Below are 23,575 nucleotides of genomic sequence, written 5' to 3' on the forward strand. Positions count from 1 at the left end.
ATCCATAACTGTGCTGGGGTGTACTATGTGTTGCTGTTTGCTGAAATCTTTGCAAAATTCAACAAGCTGGCTATAATTTATTTGACTTTCTAGCACAAACATCATCAGCATTGCCATTATGCTTGTTTGTGTGTGTGGGGAGAGGGACAAACATGGACCTTATACATGATAGGTGGTGGTCTTTGTTGGTTTGGCAGACAGATAATTTATGTGAAAGTAACTATTTATTGCCACTGTGGCACAGTGAACAGTGTTGCCATTTCACAGTGCTTTGTTCTGGTTGAGCTCCTGTTTATATGCCTTTCTGTGCAGAGTCTGCATACCCTCCCTGTCCAAATGTTCATCTATCCAAGTGCTCTAGTTAAACCCCAGCACCTCAAAAACATGCAGCGGGTTAAATCTAATTCCTCCAGTTTTCATGAAGGTGGATGTGCAGTGTGTATGCACTGATAAAAATCACCAATATTTTTATACACACACACGCACGCAAGCACACACACACACACACACACACGCATGCACGCACACACACACACGCACACGCACACACACGCACGCGCACACACACACACACACACACACACACACAGACACACACACACACACACACACACACACACACAGACACAGACACACACACACACACTAATGCCAGGTATATTCTTAACTCTTCTGTGTAGCAATGTACCAATAAAAAATGCAGTTAACAAGTAATTATGTTTCAAAGGTAAGGCATAAAATACATTACAGAACATTCAAACATTTAGAGCTTCTAGAAATCTGATGGTCCTCACACCCAGGACTGTATAAACTGATTTTAACAACAAAGTGGACTATATTACTGTAATCATTATTTTTTCACTTTCCTGACAAGCACAAATCAGGCTCCAATGCAAGTTACTGCCTTTGGGGTTATGGGTGAGCAGTGAAGAGGCATGCTATGTATATGTGTATCAGCAATCACTTGAAATACATGACTGTGGTCATCTGAACATTTGTTTTTACCCCAATCTAATACCAGAGGGATGCATGGACAGTGACTACATTTTTTGGAGGGGGATGGGGATTAGGGAAGCAGGCAGGCAGGCAGCATTACAAGGTAAAATGTGTAATTCTCTGGAGAGTTGAATGATTTAATAATTAGTTTAATAGTTTAATAATTAGTTTAATAGTTTAATAATTAGTTTAATAGTTTAATAATTGTCTAGTTAGTTTAATGTGAGCTGCTATTTTGTCATTAGGCACAACTTATGGCTTCCTTGAAATCCTGATTTTTTTTGTTCAGGCCACCATTAGATTAAAAGTTTGGGAGAATGCTCTAAAATGCATCCCAGAACATCTATAACCAATTGGCTTTTGTTATTACTATGCTGTCTTGGTCAGGAAGGATGTGTTGAAAGGGAAAACTAAAGTTGAACGACAACACTGAATGTCTTTTCTTAATAATAATTTCTGTCCAAGCCATCACTGAATGAAAAGTGCATTTTAAAGTTTTAGCTTCTTGAAATAGCTAAAGACTAAGGCAGAATGTGAGAAAAGGAAGCAAGCTGCAATTTGCATGGTGTGGGGAGCTAGGGGTGGGGGTGGGGGATGCAGGCGGCCACTGGAGGATGTTTGTGTGCTTGTGGAGTAGATGAAACAATAGGCAGTGCCCAAGTCCATTCCTGTACATAGAGTTGTTGCAGTGTATCAGTGTTGCAACTAAATGTCAGTAACTGTGAATGCTCCACTGTGAGATGGGCAAACATAGGTTCATATGTTAGTACTAATCTAGCTGTTCTTGTGGGCCATTTTAAGCCTAGCCAATTATCCCATGTAAGAATCAAACTCTGCACTGTGTGCCTCTAATGCAAATACCTTAACCATTATTTAAACCCCCATCCCCATGGTACACATTCCTTTCTTTCAGTTCAGTCTGCACAAACTGTAATTAGCAGCCTTAACTATAATGTTCTTTAGCAAGGATGGCAGTGATTAAGTTCATAGTTTCATAGGTAGGTATTAGGCTATCAGCCCTGAGGCCTATATAAGCCTAGCCAAAAGAGGTTCCCTGGCTTTCACCACCCAAGAAAATTATTTTCCTGTGCCCCTGTCAAGCAGTGCCACAGAAGTGATCCCCGGGGTGTATTTTCAATTTCCCATCCAGTCGTCAAGATTTTTCTTAAAGAGGGCCAATGAGGAGCTTTGCTTGACATGAATGGGTAGTTTTTTCAAGAGTATGGGAAGTCTCTGGGACAGAACTCTATCCCTCTAGCATATTTTGTTTATTGTGGTGACAAGGTTTAGGTCCCTGGAGCATATGGTTCGGAGAGATTGGGATTTCTTTAAGTGAAGCATGTCCAACAGATCTGGGTCTGACATAGCTTTGTATGTTAGGCAGAGATCGCCTCTGAGTAGGCGATATGCGATGGAGTAGAGCTGGAGTTTTTTGAGATGGTCTGTGTATGGCATCTGTTTGAGGCCGGTAATTTTCCTAGTGAGTTATTTTTGTGGCGTTTCCAATTGCTGTAGGTGTCTTGTGAGATACATGCCAAATGGGGCATTGTACTCTATAATGGGTCTGATGAGGGATGAGTAGAGAGGAACAATGACCTCCTTTTTTTAGAGGAGAACCCTTTTGTGATGAGGTGTGCCACATAGAAGGATTTCCTGACTACTGTGGCGATGTGGTTATCAAAGGAGAGACTACTGTCTACCTGTGTCCCGAGGTCTCTTATCACATTTTCAGTGTTTAGTGAGCTACCGCCTATGTGGTAGTTCATGGGTGCCGAGTTTTTCCCAAAGGGTGATGACAATGCATTTCTTGCCATTGAACTTGAGGCCATGACTTTGATACCAAGCATCTGTCTCTATGAGGCCCTTTTGTAGAATGTCTACATCATCAGGTGATTCTATTATGGCTCCCAGTTTGCAGTCATCTGCAAACTTTGTTAGCCAAAGACCTTCTGTGTTGGCCTGCACTTCAGAGAAGTAGATGCCGAACAGGAGAGGACCCAGGACCAAACCCTGTGGTACTCTATTCGTCACTGGTCTGAAGTCAGACTTGGAGTCAGCTATTTTTAAAGTGTGGGTGCTGTCAGTGAGCCAGTTGGCCACCCATCTTGTGACATAGAGATTTATGCCTAGTTTAGTGAGTTTATCTATAATTCCAGAGTGGGTGGATGGTATCGTGAAGTCAGACTTGGAGTCAGCTATTTTTAAAGTGTGGGTGCTGTCAGTGAGCCAGTTGGCCACCCATCTTGTGACATAGAGATTTATGCCTAGTTTAGTGAGTTTATCTATAATTCCAAAGTGGGTGGATGGTATCAAAAGCTTTTGCGAGGTCAAGATAGGCTGTGTGCACTACCTTGCCCTTGTCTATGGTTCTAGTGACTGCTTCAAAGAAGTCAATCAGGTTTAGTAGACATGATCTTCCTTTTACAAACCCAAACTGAGTGGGGTCCAGGGTTTAGAGGTTACCTATGTCTTTGTTTATAAGCTTCAAGATGATACATTCCATGGCCTTGCAGAACAGGCTGGTCAGGCTAATGGGGCAGTAGTTTCGGGGGTACGTGGTGGTACCCCCTTTGTGGAGTGGGATAACCATCACTGTGTGCCATTCAGTAGCAGTGATAGCATGATACTTAGACTGGAAGTATCTAGGGGCCCCAAGTTGATATTTGCTGGGGACCCCCAAAATGCTAACACCGGGCCTGCTCAGCGCAATGCAGAAATACTGTATTTTATTTACTGCACACATTTTCACACAGCACTTTGATGTTGCATCTGCAATGAACACTGACCATAACACTTTGGGAGTAAACCATCAGTGAACAAATCACATTTTAATGCCATTTATATTCCATTTTATAACAACTTTTCAGTTCATCGCCACTCCTGTATACCAAAGTGCAGGTATATTAAACACCAAAACTCATACGGAAGGCACAACTGGAAACCATCGCATTCTTGCCTTTGAACTGCACTCACTTCTGTAAATAACAGCACCTGAATGCTTATATACAAAACAGAGTTTACCATGCACCCTCAAACATTGTTTGGCAAATGCTCAGAGGCCATGTTCCTTCAATCCCTGAGGCATCTGTGGCTACTTGGGTAATGGCATCTTCCAGTTATCCCTCACTCTGTGCAGGTAGGGTGCCCTGCTTCAAAATATGAATAGACTCAGGATCCATTAGAAAAGGGGATGATAGTAGGCTAGTATAGAAAAAAAAATATTTAAAAAAATTCCCTAACAATTACAACAGAATGCTATGGTTATTGATCTGATACCATTCTCTTGCAGTGTTTTGCACTGACAGTAATGTTTTAGAATCCTACTAGGCAGAAATTTCTTAGTAATTTAGCTAGTAATGGGTGATCATTATATTTCCCTATAAACATAATGAATGTTTTGAGTTGGAGAGCAGAACAGCGACATTCTGCAAATATGCCCCTGGTAACCCATTCAGTATACCCCAATGTACACAGTAGTGTGTTTCCAGTTGTAGTAAAGTTAACTTCAAGCACAGATATAGGCTCATAGGTAAGTACTAGGTTAGCTGCCCTTGTGGGCCATTTTAAGCCTAATCAAGTAACCTTTTTTTGCTTGAATTAACCTATCCCATTTGGTTATAGACTGGCGTTACCCACCCCATATATGCTGTGCCACAGTGACCCCTGCACTTTCTACTTTGATTGAGCTACTGTTCATCCCCCCCTGGTTCACAGGGATTGAACCTAGATCCTGTGAAACAAGCAACTAATTACCAATGTGCATATGAGGCAGAGAAAAATATGTAAAACCTTTTCTTTTATCTGTCTCTTAATATAAGCTAATCAAAGTATATGTTAGAAGCAAACATCTACAAGGTGCATAGTTTATGCGATAAAGCAACCTATACTAGCCATACAGATGGCTGGTACCTATGCTGAAGGATGTAGCCAGGTATAAGCAATATAAGCCACAAAATGCACTTTTTTGAAAAAAAGATATTTCATGTAATGAGGTTTACTACAATTAAAGTTAGTATTGTACTTTTAGTATATATTGAGCAAAATTATTATTGTTCCTCACAATCTCTCCTGTACAAAGCAGTAGTATTGTCACTGTTTACTATGTAAAGAGAAAAAGGTAAACAAAGAAATATATTGCTATAGTAGGTCTAGTATAGCCTGTACATGTTGTTTTAAGGCTTGTTATTACACCATCATACCATATCACTAATAATGTGCATCCACCTTTGTAACTCATCACTTAAGTGTTATTAAACAGTACTGTTCTAGGTGTTTGTTCCCATGCCTTTTAAAATGATGTAAATAATTTTTCCATTATGGTGATATGAAAAGCCAACTGTCAAAACTCCAGCATCTCAAAATAATGCTTATTACCTATGATATCACTTTGTTGCTAACAAGGAGTGCTCTGTCTGTTTTTTCTTCTTTTTTAAACGTTATAAAATGCAGTGCAAAATGGTAAAGTTGCAGTGGGAAAAGTACCACAATAACAGATGATACTTTCTGGAATTATTTTAGGTTACTTCTCTGTTATTATAAAGTGCAATGCAAAATGTCAATCATCTCAAAACAGGGGTTATCAGCAGTACAAGAATGCCATGTTGCTAACAATGCTTACCTCACTCCTTTTAAGCAATTATATCCAGTATAGTGTTAAATTATTTGTTTTTGCAGACATTTTAAAATTAGTTTTTGCTTAATGTCACTGCTGCAGTCCAGCAGTAGTATATAGCTAACAAAGCATGTCTGTGTTTTTTTAAATAAAGTATGTTGCTTTTCCATTGCAATAAAATGCAAACCAGACTGTAACGCTTCTGTATTGGGACCCCTCACTCCATGTCACAGTCCCAGTCAGAGTATATCAGAGCACTGCATATCACTACAGAACAGCACTATGTGCTCTGTATCTGAAATACCTGTGGTAAGGGATTTATGCACCCAAGCAATTCAGAGAATCACCTGGGCATGTAAATTAGCAAAACCAGCTATGTGAATGTGAGTAAAACTCCACTTTTCCCATTACGCTGTATAAGAGACATCATGTTATAGGTAGGTATCAGAAATTTTAGCATCGTGGTAGTAGTGGTAGATGTAAGTGTATATATGTGTAACAGTATGTGTACCTATCTGCAGAGGTAGGAGTGGTCTTAAATACTTAAATAACTGTGTGTGTGTGTGTGTGTGTGTGTGTGTGTGTGTGTGTGTGTGTGTGTGTGTGTGTGTGTGTGTGTGTGTGTGTGTGTGTGTGTGTGTGTGTGTGTGTGTGTGTGTGTGTGTGTGTGTGTGTGTGTGCGTGTGTGTGCGTGTGTGTGTGTGTGAATGGTTGAATGTGCCCATGACTGCAGTCAAGTAGGATGATGTCATATGTAAGGTGAGTATCTTTGTGTGGGGATGCCTTTGAGTGTATGCGTGGGTGTGTGTGTGAGTGTGTGTGTGTGTGTGGTTGTGTGAATAGTTGACTGTGTCCATTATTGCGATTTGGTGGGAAGGTGTCATATGTAAGGTAAGTTTATTTGTGTGTGTGTGTGTGTGTGTGTGTGTGTGTGTGTGTGATTTTTCCATAATGGTGATATATATGTGTGTGTGTGTGTGTGTGTGTGTGTGTGTGTGTGTGTGTGTGTGTGTGTGTGTGTGTGTGTGTGTGTGTGTGTGTGTGTGTGTGTGTGTATGTGTGTGTGTGTGTGTGTGTGTGTGTGTGTGTGTGTGTGTGTGTGTGTGTGTGTGTGTGTGTGTTGTTGTGTGAATGGGTGAGTGTATCCATGACTGTGATCTGGTGGTAGAATGTCATATGTAAGGCGAGTGTCTTGTGCGGGGATGTCTTTGATTGTGTGTAGGAGAGTGACTATTGGTCATAGACATAGCTCTCACTCAGGGATGAACTGAAAATTAATGGAGGAATGAAGACCAAAAATCAAAGGCAATATTTAAAAACTCCAGTAATCTACTTATAAGTTAATCAAGAGCAATAAGGAGTATTATGAAACTCTAATGTTAGGCATTATTGACTGACTGTAATCCCCCATGATTTACAAGGGATAAGACAAAACTAAGAGGCAATGTCAAAGACGTTCTGTAAAGTTCAGGGCAGTTGAGAAGTGTGTGTGTGTGTGTGTGTGTGTGTGTGTGTGTGTGTGTGTGTGTGTGTGTGTGTGTGTGTGTGTGTGTGTGTGTGTTGTTGTGTGAATGGGTGAGTGTATCCATGACTGTGATCTGGTGGTAGAATGTCATATGTAAGGCGAGTGTCTTGTGCGGGGATGTCTTTGATTGTGTGTAGGAGAGTGACTATTGGTCATAGACATAGCTCTCACTCAGGGATGAACTGAAAATTAATGGAGGAATGAAGACCAAAAATCAAAGGCAATATTTAAAAACTCCAGTAATCTACTTATAAGTTAATCAAGAGCAATAAGGAGTATTATGAAACTCTAATGTTAGGCATTATTGACTGACTGTAATCCCCCATGATTTACAAGGGATAAGACAAAACTAAGAGGCAATGTCAAAGACATTCTGTAAAGTTCAGGGCAGTTGAGAAGTGTGTGTGTGTGTGTGTGTGTGTGTGTGTGTGTGTGTGTGTGTGTGTGTGTGTGTGTGTGTGTGTGTGTGTGTGTGTGTGTGTTTAAATGGATGAGTGTACCCATGTATGTGATCAGGTGAGGGAGGTTGTCATACTGAGTGACTGTGTATGTGCAGGGATGTCTGTGAGTGTGTATTTATGTGTATGAATGTCTACGTGTGTGTGTGTGTGTGTGTGTGTGTGTGTGTGTGTGTGTGTGTGTGTGTGTGTGTGTGTGTGTGGGAGTGGGTGTTTAAATGGGTAATTGCAGCTAAAAGTGCTGTTTAGATTAAGAAGTATGCAAATTAGCTGATAATGAAGCATGTTTTTGAATCACATTTCCTGCATTCCCATAAAATGCCCCTTTTGGTCATAGCAGTTTACATGAGTCCAGAGGAAGTTCTCTAATTCCCAGCCTTATTTCCTGTACACTTGCACATACCAGAACACATTTTCCAAAAAAAGCTATTCTTAATGGACCCATCGAAACAGTCTGTATCTACTTATTGATGATAAATTACTAATGAAGTGGAAGACAGTACATTGCATTCATATTTTTTTTAAATACAAGTGATTGTATTTAACTAAAATCTGCTAACTCAAGCTGGTATTTTTGTATAAGTTGAAATGACTAGTCGTACACAAGGTAGAACACCAAAAGGCCTCCATTCTGAATGTCTTTTCTTTATTAATTATCATCAATAATTGTTCTTTTGGTTGATAAAAATATGTCTAATCTGTACATAAAACAGAAAGGACTAAAATATTTTCACTGCTTGTATTTTACTTTCCATATCCATATCAAAGAGCTTCCAGTTCCTTAGTTTTAGTATTTTTTAGTGTCTTCCCACATATCCTTAGCTGTTATAACAGAATCCATTGTAATCCTTATGCCTAAATACTTCATCTTGTCATGTTCCCAGAAATATTAATATTACTGACACAATTCATATATGAGTTAATAGTTTGCTGCCATAGCCTTTGTTTGATCTTTATTTATTTTATATTTTGAAATAACTTGAAACTCTTGCAAGCTGTTTCACAACAGTGAAATATAGTTTCTGGGCTTATCAAGCACAAAATAATGTCATCTGCAAATAAAGCTAACTTCTTGATTACCACACCAGTTATATCCTTGAATTTGTGAATACTGTATTTTCTTTACTCATGGCTCTATATATGAGTTTAAGCAGAAGAACTGGACAGGGATGCCTTCTATCCCCTTCGTTATTTGCTTTATATTTAGACATCTAGCTCTATAAAAGTTGGACAAATTATTATATTTTAATTCTACTTATATATCTAGATGCTTTTAAATTCCCCTACCCAGGCAGCCTGAAATCAGATTATATTAATTTGCATCTATTCAGCCTTTCTTACCTTGTTATAGTCTAAAGTATGGATCCATTACAACTAAAAAAAGGTACTTTCTTGCTTTGAAATATTTCAAATATACAGTAGTAACTGATGCGACTCACCCATCTTACATTTAAAATAACTCTAAACGGCACTCTGTACAAAACTGCTTTATAATGTAACATGCAATGTACATCATATTTTTTTAATATAAATATTAATAAAACTGTCTTATTTACAATTACTTCTTCAGTTCCGTCAGTGTTATAAAGTAGAGTTTATGCTGTACAGTTCACTCACCAGTTTAACACAGTCAACAAAATTCCAGTCTTTCTCAGGCACTTCTTCTTGCAAAGCCACATTTCACATGTTAATCCTGTATCAATGGGACTGATGCTTTATAGTTTCTCATTAATTCATTAATATCACATTGTTGCTGTCTTCCTCCTAATATCGCCATCTCCCAACACCATTTTCTGACTCAAGTCCAGGGTATTCCTGATTCCATTTGTCAGCTCCTGTTTTTATGCCACTCAAAAATTGTCCTTTGAACAATGGAAAAGGTTTCACTTGCAAAGTCTCTCTATTTTATACTAATGCAGCAAAAGACAAACTAATAAGTAAAAAGGTTGCTAAGACAATGTTAGTAATCTGTTGTGTATAAATCCACTATTGAAGGAAGAAAGTCCATTGAAAATTGTAATTTATTAAAACATAAAGTTAGGTTAACTTTATTATGATTCCCAGTGGACTTTGTTCCTTCAGTATGGGATTTATGCACTACGGATTCCTGACATTATTTTAAAAGTCTGTTTATTGGCTTTATTATTGTCAGAAGATCTAGAAGGAGTATTCCCTTCAGTTTGCTAGCTCATTCTTTGTTAGCTAAACTTTATTTCCTCCTTCACCTGATTCGCATCCAAAAATGTCTTTTATACTCCTGTAAAAAAATATTCTGATGACAGCTGGATACTGGAATCTCATGACTGCCTCTCAACATTCCCTTATTGCTAAGTTAAATTGTTTCTCTTCTTCCTGGTATATATCAAATAATCATCTTCCACAAACCCTCTGCTGTTACCTGTTTTAATATTTTTGCTTCACAGTATTGTCAGGAGTAACTCTTTCTTCTGGTATGATTGCATCTTTACTAATATAGGTTTGGGCCTCTCTGTTAACAAATCCTGCTTTGGAACACCGATCCAGTTTCTTATTTTTACTTATATAAAATTAATGCAGTCTGTTCCTTCCAGCTCCTCTGGTAAAGCAGAAAATTTCAGTTTTTCTCTGTACACTCTGTCTTCTAACTCTACACTTTTTGAAAATGCTCGTATTGAGAAACCTCATTCTCAGCAAGCATTTTCTTCATTTCAGTATCTGATTTTTGCAGTTTAATCAAATTGTCTGAGTAGCTATTTTATGTTTCTTCTATTTTTCCAAACTTTTGTTATATGACTTTATATATTTGTTCAGTGTTTCAGCGTTCAGTGTTTCATGTATTTTAACCATCTCTGTGAGAATTTTTGTTCCTCTAAATTACTGAAAGCCATCCCCTGTACTGAAGCAGAAACTTGAACTGCTTTTTGATGAACAGCTACAAGATTCTTCCCAGTAGGAGTTGTTTTTTTCCTTTTCTGGTAAATGTTCTCTTACTTCTCCAAATTTCATCTTTGCTGGTATCCACATGCTGTATCCATTAATTATATTTTGCCCAAAGGGATAGGTTTTAATTGCTTTTTATTATTTGTTTTAGTTTTCACACTAGGAGTGGTCTATTCAACCTGCTGATCAGGGAGCAATCATTTTATTTAAATATTGATGCAATTCTGTACATAAATGATAAATACTAGTAATCAGCAAGCTCACAGGGGTTCCTGCTACTCAGAGGATGATTTTTAATGTAAAATATTAACAGCCATGCATTTATTTTTCTTGGTATATATTTCTTTCCAGGTTCAGCAGCTTCAGGATGAATATGACATTGCTGTAGTCCATAAACACAAGCTTGCAGAAGAGCTTCATTCCCTTCGAGACAGACTTCAGGCAGCACGGGAGGTGCTAAACAGGTTGGTTACAATCACTGCTATCTTGCAAAATTGTGAAAGAAAATGTTAAACAGTGATTTAATCCATAGGACTGGAATGTATCTGGCAAAAATGGTTCCACCAAACACCGTGTAGCTTTTATTAGGTGGAATTCAGTCATCTTTCACTTGCTATGCTTCAGATTCCACACACATTATACTTCCGAGAAGATCCTACTGTCATATTATGACTCTACCACTATCGTTAGGTTATGAGGTGCATATATGCAGCATTAATTTCTGATATGTAAACAGGAGTAAGGCTTATATACAGGATACTACAGCTAAGTATTAAGTTCTCATGATGTTATGAAACAACATCATTCAGTCGCATTGTCTTCAGGTCTGACAAATAATTGTAATATATATGTGAAGAAAATGAAAACACTGTCATTTGTGTTAGCATGTCTGGCAGGAGATTTGTGTATATTGTCATATTAACTTTTATGCCAGCATGTCTAATTGTGGTAATGTTAATGAATTCTTAAAATTCTGTGTATTTCCCTGTTTATACAGAATGTTTAAAGAATCTGTCAGTGTTTTCATACATTTCTAATTGAGCATGTTTGAGAGGGAGATTCTAAAGTACAAACTGTTTATGGAGAATCAGCTTAATAGTAGGTGATGTCATTAGAATGTTCCTGGTTGCTAGGTGATTATTTGAACAGCTGATTCATGGTAAAATAACTTTTTTAAACAGTTGACTGTTATTTTTAAAATAAGACAGTTAAGACTGTTAAGCTGGGCAGTTTATGAATAGTTGCAGTTAGTGGATACACAGGAAAAAGAACTCACCAAAAACTGTAAGCCTGCCTTTGCCTTGCTGTTATGTTTTACATTAGATCAGGGACAGTATTCTTTAGTTTGATTAAGAAAGCTATTGAGATAGAGTTTTTATCACAAAGAGTTTTGAGCCTAAATGTGTAAATAGTACTGCTGAACATCCATATGTGGGATTCATGAAAAACTGATAAATGCCATAAACTGGCCTCAAACCACTCCATCCATCTATTGCTGTCAAACAGGATCTGACGTCTATTGTGACTCCATGAACAGCTGATACCATCCAGTATACTGATTAATTCACTATGCAATACTGTTAGAAGACTAACAGTGAGACTAGTAACTGTCATGTTGCCAAGACTATTTCAGAGTGAAAATTTGTGTAAAGGACCCAAATCAATTTTGCACTGCGACAGATGAATACTAGTGAATGTTCTTCTGTGCTGTACAGTTTATATTCCAGATTCCTATGGTATAGAAGTGAAAGGATAATATAAGCTGTTATTTGACACTGAAACCCAAGACCTCCAGCATACTGTAATGGTGTCAGTGTCGCTGGACCAACAAGAGCCAGTGATGGGTGTTGAATTTTCCATTAAGAGCTTTACCCTTTCAGTTATGAAAAACAAGCACGGTGATAAATGTCAAATTAAAACCTAGTCAAATATAGAGAAAGACCCACTTAGGAACTATTAGAATAATTGAAGTGAAAATATAATTTTATCTCTCAGGATGTAGCACATCCTGAGATTCTCTGAATTATCTCTTTAAATGTTAATTAAATTGTATTCCCCTGTTTTGATGAAGTCCTAAAGTGATAGGGCGAAAGCATTTAATTGGGATAATAAACATGTATTATCAAGCCACTCATGTTGTTTGGTCTGCCAGTCGTGGTACTGGTTATGCATTGTAACCACCCTGATGTTTGCAACAAGACAGATAGTGGTCTAGAAGCTGGAGATGAGGAATGAGTCCATCTGGGTGTTCCATGATTTGGTAAAAAGCATATGACAAGGTCCCAAAAAAGCTGATTTGGGCAATTCATGATGGGTCAAAGTTCTGGAAACATTGATAAAATTAATGAAGGCTATGTAAAAGGACCCAGTGAGTGACACAAATACAATCAGTGTTTAGACCCACAGAGGGTTTTCCAGTGGAAATGGCTGTGCATCAGGTTTCAGCTCTGGCCCCATTGCTGTTTATATTAGTTATGGACTAAATTAACAAATAGTTCAGAGGAGACAGATTAGCAAAGCTGCTGTACGCAGACGATATGGCACTACAAGCAGATTCTGAAAAAGAATTTCAGTAAATGAATGATAGCGGACTGTATTACAAAACTGAAGGCATTTGGAATGAAACTAAGTGCAGAAAATAAAGTTGTCATGGCAGCAAATTGGGGAAATCATAAAAAGCTAAAAATTGGGACAGAAGGAAAAATGTTGGAAAAGGTTAACAGCTTCAAGTATGGGGGAGGGTAGTAAAAACCACAAGTCTTCAAACATTAAAGTTTATCCCCCTGGTTCTTCAGCAAAAGCCTTCCAGGGAGGATACAACTCAAACACACAAAACACAAATATATACAAAAAGGAATGATGTCAGTCATTAATTATTTGTCATTTAGGAAAAAAACTTGCAATTACAAGCATCTGAAAGAGGTGGTTGAGCAGAAGGGAAGTCTGAATGAGGATGTCAAAGCTAGAATCAGAGGTGCTACAACCAAATGGTGCAAAGTGTCAGGTGTAGTGTGTATGATAGAAGAATGCCAAAGAGTAAAGCGTACAAAACAGCAATGCAACTAATGATTCCATATGGTGCAGAAACAGAAACCTGGGCAGTGAAGGCAGAGCAGATGAGGAAGCTAGAGGTGATACAGCTGAAGTGATTGAGATGGGTCAAATGATACATACAGTGGGACAAATGAAGAGATGAGGACATTAGAGCAGAAGCCAAAGTTGTTCCAGTTGTAGAGGCTCCAGTTGCAGAGAAGGTCAAGAAGAACAGAATATGGTGTTTCGGTCACATGTGCAGGAAAGCAGAAGCAGATTTGGTGAAGAAAATTTGGAAGATACAGAAAAAGGAAATGGAAACAAGGGCATCTGGCCAAGGGATTGATGTATTGCATGAAAGAAGACCTGCTATAATCAGGCATGATTGTCAAAGAAGGGAAATACTCCATAGAATTGAATGTTCGCAATATGGAATGTTTTTCAGCCAGCAGAAGCGATCAAAACTCATTTGATCCAAGGGTGCCAGCTGGGGGGGGGGGGGCACTTAGTAATCAAAAGGGGTAGCTTTTATAGCTGTCTACTACCATAACAAAAGCATATCTGTGACACAAAGTGTATACAGTGTAGAGTTACATTTGGACTGGCTGCACAGAAATTTCATAGAAAATTACAAATGAAGCTAATGTTGTACCTGCATGATATGTGAGCCAGTAGCCATACACTCAAAAGTTAGAAAAAAGGCAATAGTGCTGTAGCACACTTACGACTGCCACATAGAGAGCAACCACCACAGAAGAGAGGAGGGAAGCTGTTAAAGTTAATTCAGGCTGTTAAACACTTCAGCCAGACTTTAAAAAAAAGTCCAAATAAAATGTTTAACAGCTTCTCACTGCTCATTTGTGGTGACTGCTGATTGCTGTAGTACTGTAGTGCTTGACTAGAGCTTAATTGTACAAAGAGGAGCTTAATTAAAGCTTTTTAAGAACCTTTTTGATGTCAGAATGGTACTTAACATGCATGAATGCCTTTTTCCCAAATTCAGAGCATAATAACGTTGATCCATACACTGCAAGTCACTATCTATCAAAAATAAGACATATTATGCATCACAAAACAACTAGATGTTATCAGCGTCCAAAACTCAGGTTGTAGAAACTAGAATTTCTCACAGATTTAGTGAAGGCTTCTGCCCTGGACCCATCTGTACTACAACTGGCCTTGCACAAAGGTTTGTGCAGAAGACTGCTATAGTTTGGGGGGAGGGGGTTGTAGGGTGCTAGGAACAGTGAGATTATTTTTTAACTTCTTCTTGCAGTCAAACCTCATAGGTGTACACAAATGGCCACTATAACTTGTTTGGGACTGGGGAAAGTGTGGTCTTTACTTCTTTAATTTTCCTCACAATTAAACCTGAGATGTATGCCCAGAAGGTCTCTAGAGCTTGTATTGGCTTGTGACAGTGTGGTTATTATTTCTTTAATATTTCCTACAAACTTCAGAGCTATGCACACAAGATCACTATAATATATTTATGAGCTTTGTACAACCTAGGAGCAACAAGCTGGAATATATGGTTGCAACAATTTTTTTCACTTCTCTCATAGTCACATAAGATGTATATATAGGTGGGTAACTTTGAGGGGATAAGGGTAAGGAGACATATTGTGAAAATACAACTTAAATCAACAAGTTAAATATGTTACTATATTCTGGTTGTCGGACACACACACAAGATGGCAGTCTTTTGGAGGTGGGAGTGAAGAAGCAAGCTGCATTGATGTGTGACAGCAGCAGCTTGAAAAGTATGACTGTGGTCATTTATCATTCAATTTCATCCCAATCTAATACACAAAGGGTCACTATCTTTTTTTTTCATTTGACAGAGAGACAGACACTATTCTAAAATATGATTCATGTATCCTTGCAAGCATTTATCTTCTCAGTTTATTCAGAAATACTTTTTTGTCAACTTTGACCATTAAGTCTTGGGTACAGCATACTTCTTCTTGAAAGGAAAAATAATACTGAATTTATTTAATTTGTCATGATTTTTGTCCGGGCCTTAATTGTAGCAAAAGGTTCGGAGTGTGCCTCACAGCATCTAGAAGAGTTGGAAAAGAAATCTCTAAAATCCATCTCAGAGCATCTAGAACCCAATGGCTTCTGGGGGGGGGGGGGGTCTGAGACCCCTGCCTTAATTTTATTACTTCCTCTTCATTTATTATGCTGCAGTCTTGACCAGTTAGGATATATTGAAATAACTCATGAAAAGTCTGAAGAGTACAACAAAGTATGAGAAAACAAGAGAAAAGTATTCTGAATAGTGTGGCAAGGCCAGGGTGGAGTGAAAGTAGAGGGCACACTGGGGTATGCACAGGGGCAGTGGATAGGTGGGGGGATGTGGAGTATTTTCATAGGGTTCCTTTTCATCAAAGACCAGAGGCAAAATATTCAGTAATGTCAGGGACTGTCCCATCTAAGTACATCACATGGTTTATCAACAAGGTTTATTATACTGCATAAAACATTTTATAACACTTCTTGGAAGGAAAAACATGCAAGATGCTTTTTTCTGTCAGATTTCTGGTATACAATACTCCTTTTGACTTTATCTTTATTTACAACTATATGTCATATGGCTGATTGCTTAATAAATAGTGTTAAACATGCCCATCTAGACACAGCTCTTAAGGGGCTTAACTTAAGTTTAGCCACTAGCTTTGTCTCTAATGAGTGGCTCACTGTAGTGGTGATATCATTCATCAAGGTGGCCTTCAACTGATCAGGGTAGTTAAAGTCCTATCAGCCTTATAAGCCTCATCTGCAAAACCATGGGCATGTTATAACTAACCTCATAAACTGTGATATCAAGACCATTGTTAAACTTGACCCCCAACTGCTTCACTTTATGAAGGGGAGATCCTGTCTATATAACCTGGTAAGCATCTTCAAAAGAGTCATAGAGGCTGTAGATGGTGCCTATGCAGTACACATGGTCATATCTCTCAACCTCTAAGAGCAAGAAATCTGGACAAAGCCGTAAATAAAAGTGGGACAAAGGGCCAAAAATAGGGACAATTTTTAAATATTGCTCTTACAAACTCAAAAAGTTGATAAAATAATAGGTTTTGCATTAGCATGAATTTTCTGAAGGATATGAGGTCTGAAACTCAAATGTCTGTCATTATTTTTGAAATGTAATCTTTAGTGATTTACCACTAATTTGCCTTGAAAACCACAATTTTATAAAAAAAGGACCAAAATCATGAGGCCAATATCTCGGCATTCTGCAAAAATCTGTACAGTTGAGAGGTATGCGTTAGTTGACCAGGCAAAGGTCTTCAGCACCATTCCCTATGCTGGCATCATACAAAAACTAATTGCTTTAAAAAAATTGCCTATATGTGGTAAGATGGATATACAAATTGGCTGAAAGATTGAGCCCAGAGTGTGAGTTGCAGATGCCTCATCAGTAAGCATGAAAGTGATCAGTGGTGTCTCTCAGGGCTTGATGCCTGAGGCGTCTCCCTTTTGGTATTTACTTCTCAGATCTCCAAGTGGATAGCCAAGACCTCTGACTAACAAAGTCTGCAGATGACTGCAAACTGGAGGTTGTTGTTAATTCATCCTATGACGCTTAGACTCTCCTGAATGACCTCTCCCTAGTAAACCCTTGGCGTACTAAAAATGGTCTCAAACTAAATGCTAAGAAGTGTGGTATCCTCACTTTTGGTACACACCCCCTTCCATCATTATACTGTATAGACAAGACGCCATTATAAAATGAACATTTTGTCAAGAACTTAGGTACTTGGGCTAATAGCTTCCACTGTTTTGACCATCACTTGACAATGGTTATCAGGAAATCCATTTATTTAGTCCATCTAATTGTCAAAGGAATATCATCACATTCTAAAGAGGTAATCACTCCTTTATACTCAGCACTGATCAAGACAGCTGTTGAGTACAGTGCATCCTTAGGGATGTATCTCATTAATTATTTCAAACAGTTAGCAAGATGCCAAAGATTCCTTAACAAAATGATCACAGGCCTAAAGTCACTGAGCTACCAAGATATGCTGGAAGCTCTATTCCTTTATTCAGTGTCATGCAGACTTTTGAGGGGAGATCTCTATCTTACTGCACATTAGAGACCCAGTGGACCTTGACCTTCTGTTTCTCTGCAAGTCCAACATCTCCACCAATACTGGAACCATTGACCTAAATCTTTATCAATAGATAAATACAGCACAGAGTAAGGCAGTTCTTCCCAAACCTTTGAAATAAACCTCCCCTACATGTTAAGCAGTGGATTTCCCTATCTTACTTTAAACATAGGCTAGATAACTGGATGAGTATCCACAAAATTACTCTGAGTCTGACTGATATGGCCATCCTGGAGAAAGGGGGTGCTGCCTGATGAAGGGTACTAGCAAGGTGTGAATGGTCATAAGACTCATTGGCCTTGGAATATCTATGAATCTAAACTGTTTCTATGGCTTACTCCTATAGCTTGTCAGGAAATCTCTGCCTACCCCCATAATGATCCTGAATAGCTTAAAGTGAGTCTAAAAAAATAATGAATAATTAAATAGTGCAGCATGGTTGTTACCAGAAAGTCAGTCTAGCTCCAGTAAAATGTACCTCTGTGGCAAAATCTGCCTAAAGCAGGCTATTAGACAGAAAGCCAAAGCCTATCCTGCTACTCAGTAGGTGAAAGTCAGTAAACATGCAGGTCTGTGTCAGCTCATGGGAATATACCTCTCAACTGTACAAAGTACATACAAAGCATGTACGTGAATGTAATATCTTAATGTAACGATATAAATTGTTGTCTTTACTGCTCTTGGTCCAAGGTTGTGTCTGAAAGACTTTAATAAACCAGTCCTCTTACCTGGTAAATAAGCAGTAATTAATAAATAAATAAACTGTCCAAAATCTTGCAAAACATGTCTTATTTTGCCTCATATTTTTGGACTGTTCCTCATAAAATTTGTGGTTTTCTTGCAAAGTATTGAGGATTGCGATAACTAAATAGCAAGACTTTTAAGTCTGAGATCAATGTTTTTTAATTCGATGTCTTTGTAATTTGATATCGCAAAGTACATTTCAAAGAAGGTAGAGTATGACTGAACTGGGAGAGGTGGCAGCAGTTGACATGACATCTTGACCACATGTAGAAAAATGGAAATAAGAAAGCTGATGATGATAAAGGGTAAAGAACTGATCTACATGGACCTTTTTAGGCAACCTGAGAGGATTATTTGATTATGTGACTTGCTCCCAGTCACAAAGTGGGCACATGGAGGCTGAGAGAATCGATCAGTGGACTACAGGAACTTGCTGTTAACAAGTTGCAGCCTTAATACTCTGCACTGCCAGCCAGACAAAGTAAAAAAAGCAACTGCTGCCATTTTAAAGGACTTACAGAGATTTTTAACAAAAGCTATAAATTGTTATCGTGTTATCTTGTTAACTGCAGCCTTTCTTGGCAATCCATATTCGTGTTCACAGTCTATTTGGATGACAAGTCTCAAGACATTGAATGGTCTGAATCTATTTCTCCTCAGCCAGTTCCTTTAGGAGTACCTCAGTGATTGGTTCTCATCCCCCCCTTTTACTATCATTAATATCCTGTCTTATTGTAAGTCTGTCAATAATAATAAAATATTTGATGCCTGTTCTAGTTTCCAAATCAGTTTCATACAATTACAGAAATGGCTGCAAAATGCTGCCTTCTGTCTTAATATTTCCCAGGCCAAAGCCATTCTTTTTACAAGCAGTGAAACCTTCCTACATACTTTCTAAAAGCATTATACACAGTCTTGATAAAAAACAAATCCCCTCAAACTGGTTATGTGTGTCAAACTACTCAAAGTAATTGTTAATCAAGACCTGAAGTTTGATCATTATATCAAATCTGGTATTGTCAGAACCAGTAAAAACCCATTATAGTGCAAAAACATTTCAGGACAGACCAGACAAGAATCACAACTGCCAACATTTAATCTTTTCTATGCTATAATTCTCATCACTAGTCTTTAGTCAGGTCAGTCTGTCAAGTTGGGAAAAGATATGACAGAAGCTGTTAAATTTGCTTCCAGACAATTGGCTAGGATACATCACTAGATCTCACTCAAACAAGTATATGCTCTTAAAATTCAACTGATGCATAAAAGTTGAGCAGTTGAGAACAGCTCTCTGTGTCTTGCAGTTTCAAAGTAAATACCCATGATTTATGTAAACATTTGGTCTATGTCCGCTAATAATGTTCTGTCTGTTAACACCAGATCCTTGCTTAGGTAACACAATATAAGTACTTATGGCTTACCATAGACTATAACCTGCCCTTTAAAACCCACACTGACATGATAGTAGGTAAAGTGGGTAGGCAGTTAAAAGCCTCTTACACAATAGTCTGACATGTTACCTCTCATGATCAGTGTACCCTTGCAATCAATGTATTGATTCTTCATCTGAAATATGCACCCCCTTACTACTCTAAATTCCTCCCCAAACACTAACAAAATCCAAGTCATTTTAAGTATCATCTGTTTCATTATTCATTGGTCTCCCAGAAGTGAGCACCATTGTATCATATTTGTAATCAGTGTGTTCACACCTCCTCTGGAATATGCAATCCCCATACTCTAAATTCTTCACAAAATGCTCATAAAATTCAGTCTTTTATAAACAGCATCTGTTGCCTCATTCATTTACCCTACCTGCCTCAGAAGTGTGCACCATTGCTTTTCACTTGAAAAACCAAACTGGTTACCAGTTACAGTTTGATCTCCCCTGCTACTTTCTATGCTCAACTTTAAAATATTCTATGAAAAATAGCACCTCCTTTGAAAAATGAATAGTAAAAAAAACCTATAAACAAAAGAAAGACTTTTCAAAGCCCACTGTTCATCCTTGATATTAGCAAAAGGATGTTTTAGTAAGGCTGTGCTAGTCAACTGGAACTGCCCACCCCAACCCACCCCACCCCCACACATGCACACATGACATGAAGAACTTTAGAAAAATAACAGACTACACCAACATCATGCAAAAGACCTACCAGTGTATTTATTTTATATACAACTTTCCCTTAAATATAAAGCTATCAGTCTGCACTTACTGCAGTAAGCAGAAATGGTACACTACTAAATTAATATTTGCCAAATATAGATGACCAAAACAAAATTTTACATATAAAAATATTTCCATTTCTTTTTTATTTTCTCTTAAACAATGGTACCAAACTTAAAATCATGTGCAAGGGTTTGTTTTTACCGCCCCCCCCCTCCTGCTGGAATTATACAAAGTGTGCTTTCTTGACTGTACTTCGTTATTTCAGAGGAATATTGCTTATTAAGTATAATAAACTTGTGCTTATAACTAACTGTAGGCTGAACTGCAGAAGACTGTGGGTTCTCTTCCTCCACCAGGTAGATGGCTTACTGACACTGCAGTGCAGCATAGGGAGGTAGTGCAGTCCAGAGTGTGCCATCCTTTGGATGAGACATTAATCCGTGCCTCCATCTCCCTGAGTTGGTGGAAGCTCAAGTGGATGTAAAACATCCCACAACACCTGTCAAAAAGAGTAGGAGACATAATGGTAAAAGAAAAGAAGCTGTAAATGGACTAAAATTTCTGGATCTGAGCTTGAATCTTGCAACAAGTACTTAACAGAATGTAGTACTTTTATCCAAATTGAAGGAAATTATAGCCCTACTGCACTCGGCTCTCATTAGGCCAATAATTGAGTACAATACACTGTTTGGCATGTACTTGAATAGGCAGTTACAGCAGCTAGAACAACCTCAGGGGTTCATCACAAAGAAAATAGGATGTAAACAACATGTCTTATGCAAATAGACTAACAGCCCTATCCCTTTACTCTGTCACCTACCGGTTAGTAAGAGGTGACATATGCCTGACCTACAAAGCACTCATAAATCCAGCCCTGATGGAGCTGCAACACATCCACAAGTCAAACAGCACAAGGGTTATCTGTTCTAGGGATCTAAACTTAGTCAGTGACTCAAGCAAAATATGCTGAAGAGACAGCTGTATGTCTCAAAGATTGCTCCTTCTTTGGAACAGGCTTCCTGTTCACATTAAGCAGAGCCTTTCCCTGGCCCTCTTCAAACACAGTTTGGATCAATACATGGATAATTGCAAATTCACACCTGGGCTAGTGCCTATGTTCCTTATGGACGGGGCAAAAAGTAAGATACTCAAGGCATAGGCACAAATCTATACCATCCTCTTGCCCCTCGGGGCCATATATTGGGTAACATTCGGTTATATTGGCTAGGATTGTAAGCATTCTTAAGCTATTAGCATATTAATCTCCTAAGAAGCTATGATCCAAGTTACAGGATGCCCTGGTAAAATTTCCCCTAGTAGTATAACTATGACCTCTGGTATCTCCCTTAAAGAGGACACTAGCCTATTGGGACTAACCTGCCCAAAAAAAGTAAATAAACATGTTCTCATTACCTAGACAACTGGCTCATCACTGCTACCTCAAGAGAAAACCTCATTTTTACAGGACAGTACTTACTCCAGTTATGCCTATCCTTGAGATTTCAGGAAGCCTACCAAAATCCCAAATGGAACCTTTTCAGTCCTTAACATTCATAGGCTGCCAGTTGGACACAACAAAACAATTAGGTAACCTCCCACTGGAAAGACGATCTGCAGTTGTCCAAGCAGTAAGCAATCTATGCAGAACCCAACCCCAGATGCTACAATAATTCTGAGACACCTAGGCCTCATGGCAGCATCCATTCAAAAAGTTATTTTTGCCAGATTGCACAACAGTACAACAGTGGACCCTCAGAGTCATCCAATGAGGCCCAGCTACAGAACTAATGCCAAAAAAGATACAATTATCAAAAGCCTGCAAGCAACATTTGTCCTGGTGAACAATTCCAGACAATCACATCTTGAGAACCTCCTTTATCCAACCTTTACCACAAGCATGGTAATCACAGATGCATCCTTACTGGGGTGGGAGGGACATGGACACCAAGTGAGGCCAAGTTGCCTATAAATGTATTGAAGATGAAGGCAATCTTTCTAGCATTACAGGCCTTCCAAGACCTTCTTCCCCAACATGTGGTATCTGTTCAGTCTCATAACATGGCAGTGGTATGGAATATCAGCACACAGGGAGGAACCCAATCCTATCACCTTTGCTGAGAAGCTTTATGGCTATATAAATGGGCCATATCTCACTTTACATTCTCACAGCAACACACATCCTGAGGACATCCAATATAATAGGGGGCAGATTGTGCAGACAGACTCTGCTCCCTCACAAATGATCTCTCAATGATTCAACAATTCACAAAATCTTCCTGTAATTGGGAGAACATTGTTGTAATCTTTTTGCTACATCTTCCAGTGCAAAACGTTGGCCATGTTCACTACCATGATGTGAGAGGAATGGCCACCTAGATGAATTACTCAGCACACAGCTGCCTTCAGACAGGCAATTCAGGGGGGGCATGGCTAATTACCATATCCCTTTCCCCTTGAATGCCTCATTAGCATCTAGCATGGCTGCAGAGACAGCACCATGGTGCTGCACGTCTTCATCCAAAAGCACCATGGAAGGCTGCCTCTGAATTCTCAAAGGTTACCTTGAGATGTATAGATATATTGTTCACCTTATAGTAACCTTCATGAATTCAACCCAAAGTTCCTTCTACCCCCTAACTCTCAACATCTCACTTCAAATAACACTGAAGTATTCTCCATCTTTACCTTCTGTATCATCAATAACGAGAGAACATTGTGAGCAAACAAGTCCACAAAAGGAGATATCAAGCCAAATGCTAAATTTTTACACTGTTTATTAAAATAAACACAAAAACAACAAATATAGCACTTTCGTCTTTCAAAATAGCATCAGGACTTCATCAGAACTAATATATGCAAACATATGTATGTGTAAGATAACTTCTGTATTGCTAGTACGGTGCCCTTAAAGATACAGTACCATTTTGTCACACATGATTACTTACTCAGTCTTGACCAGTGAAAATTTTGCTCCTGCATGGTGGAAGTCAT

The 23,575-nt window shown here is 38.5% G+C and overlaps 1 protein-coding gene across 1 annotated transcript in view; it reads left to right on the forward strand.

Annotated features, from left to right (window-relative positions):
* Positions 1 to 23,575, forward strand: part of LOC122814238 (dynein axonemal heavy chain 5-like) — a 3,525,594-nt gene that overhangs the window by 2,652,659 nt on the left and 849,360 nt on the right. The window contains exon 88 of the mRNA XM_044086840.1: positions 10,862 to 10,974. Coding sequence (XP_043942775.1) covers positions 10,862 to 10,974 — 113 coding nt within the window. The remainder of the gene's footprint in view (positions 1 to 10,861; positions 10,975 to 23,575) is intronic.

This window comes from Protopterus annectens, chromosome 1.part1 (assembly GCF_019279795.1).
Source record: "Protopterus annectens isolate FY-2018-M chromosome 1.part1, PAN1.0, whole genome shotgun sequence".
Taxonomy (NCBI): Eukaryota; Metazoa; Chordata; order Ceratodontiformes; family Protopteridae; genus Protopterus; species Protopterus annectens.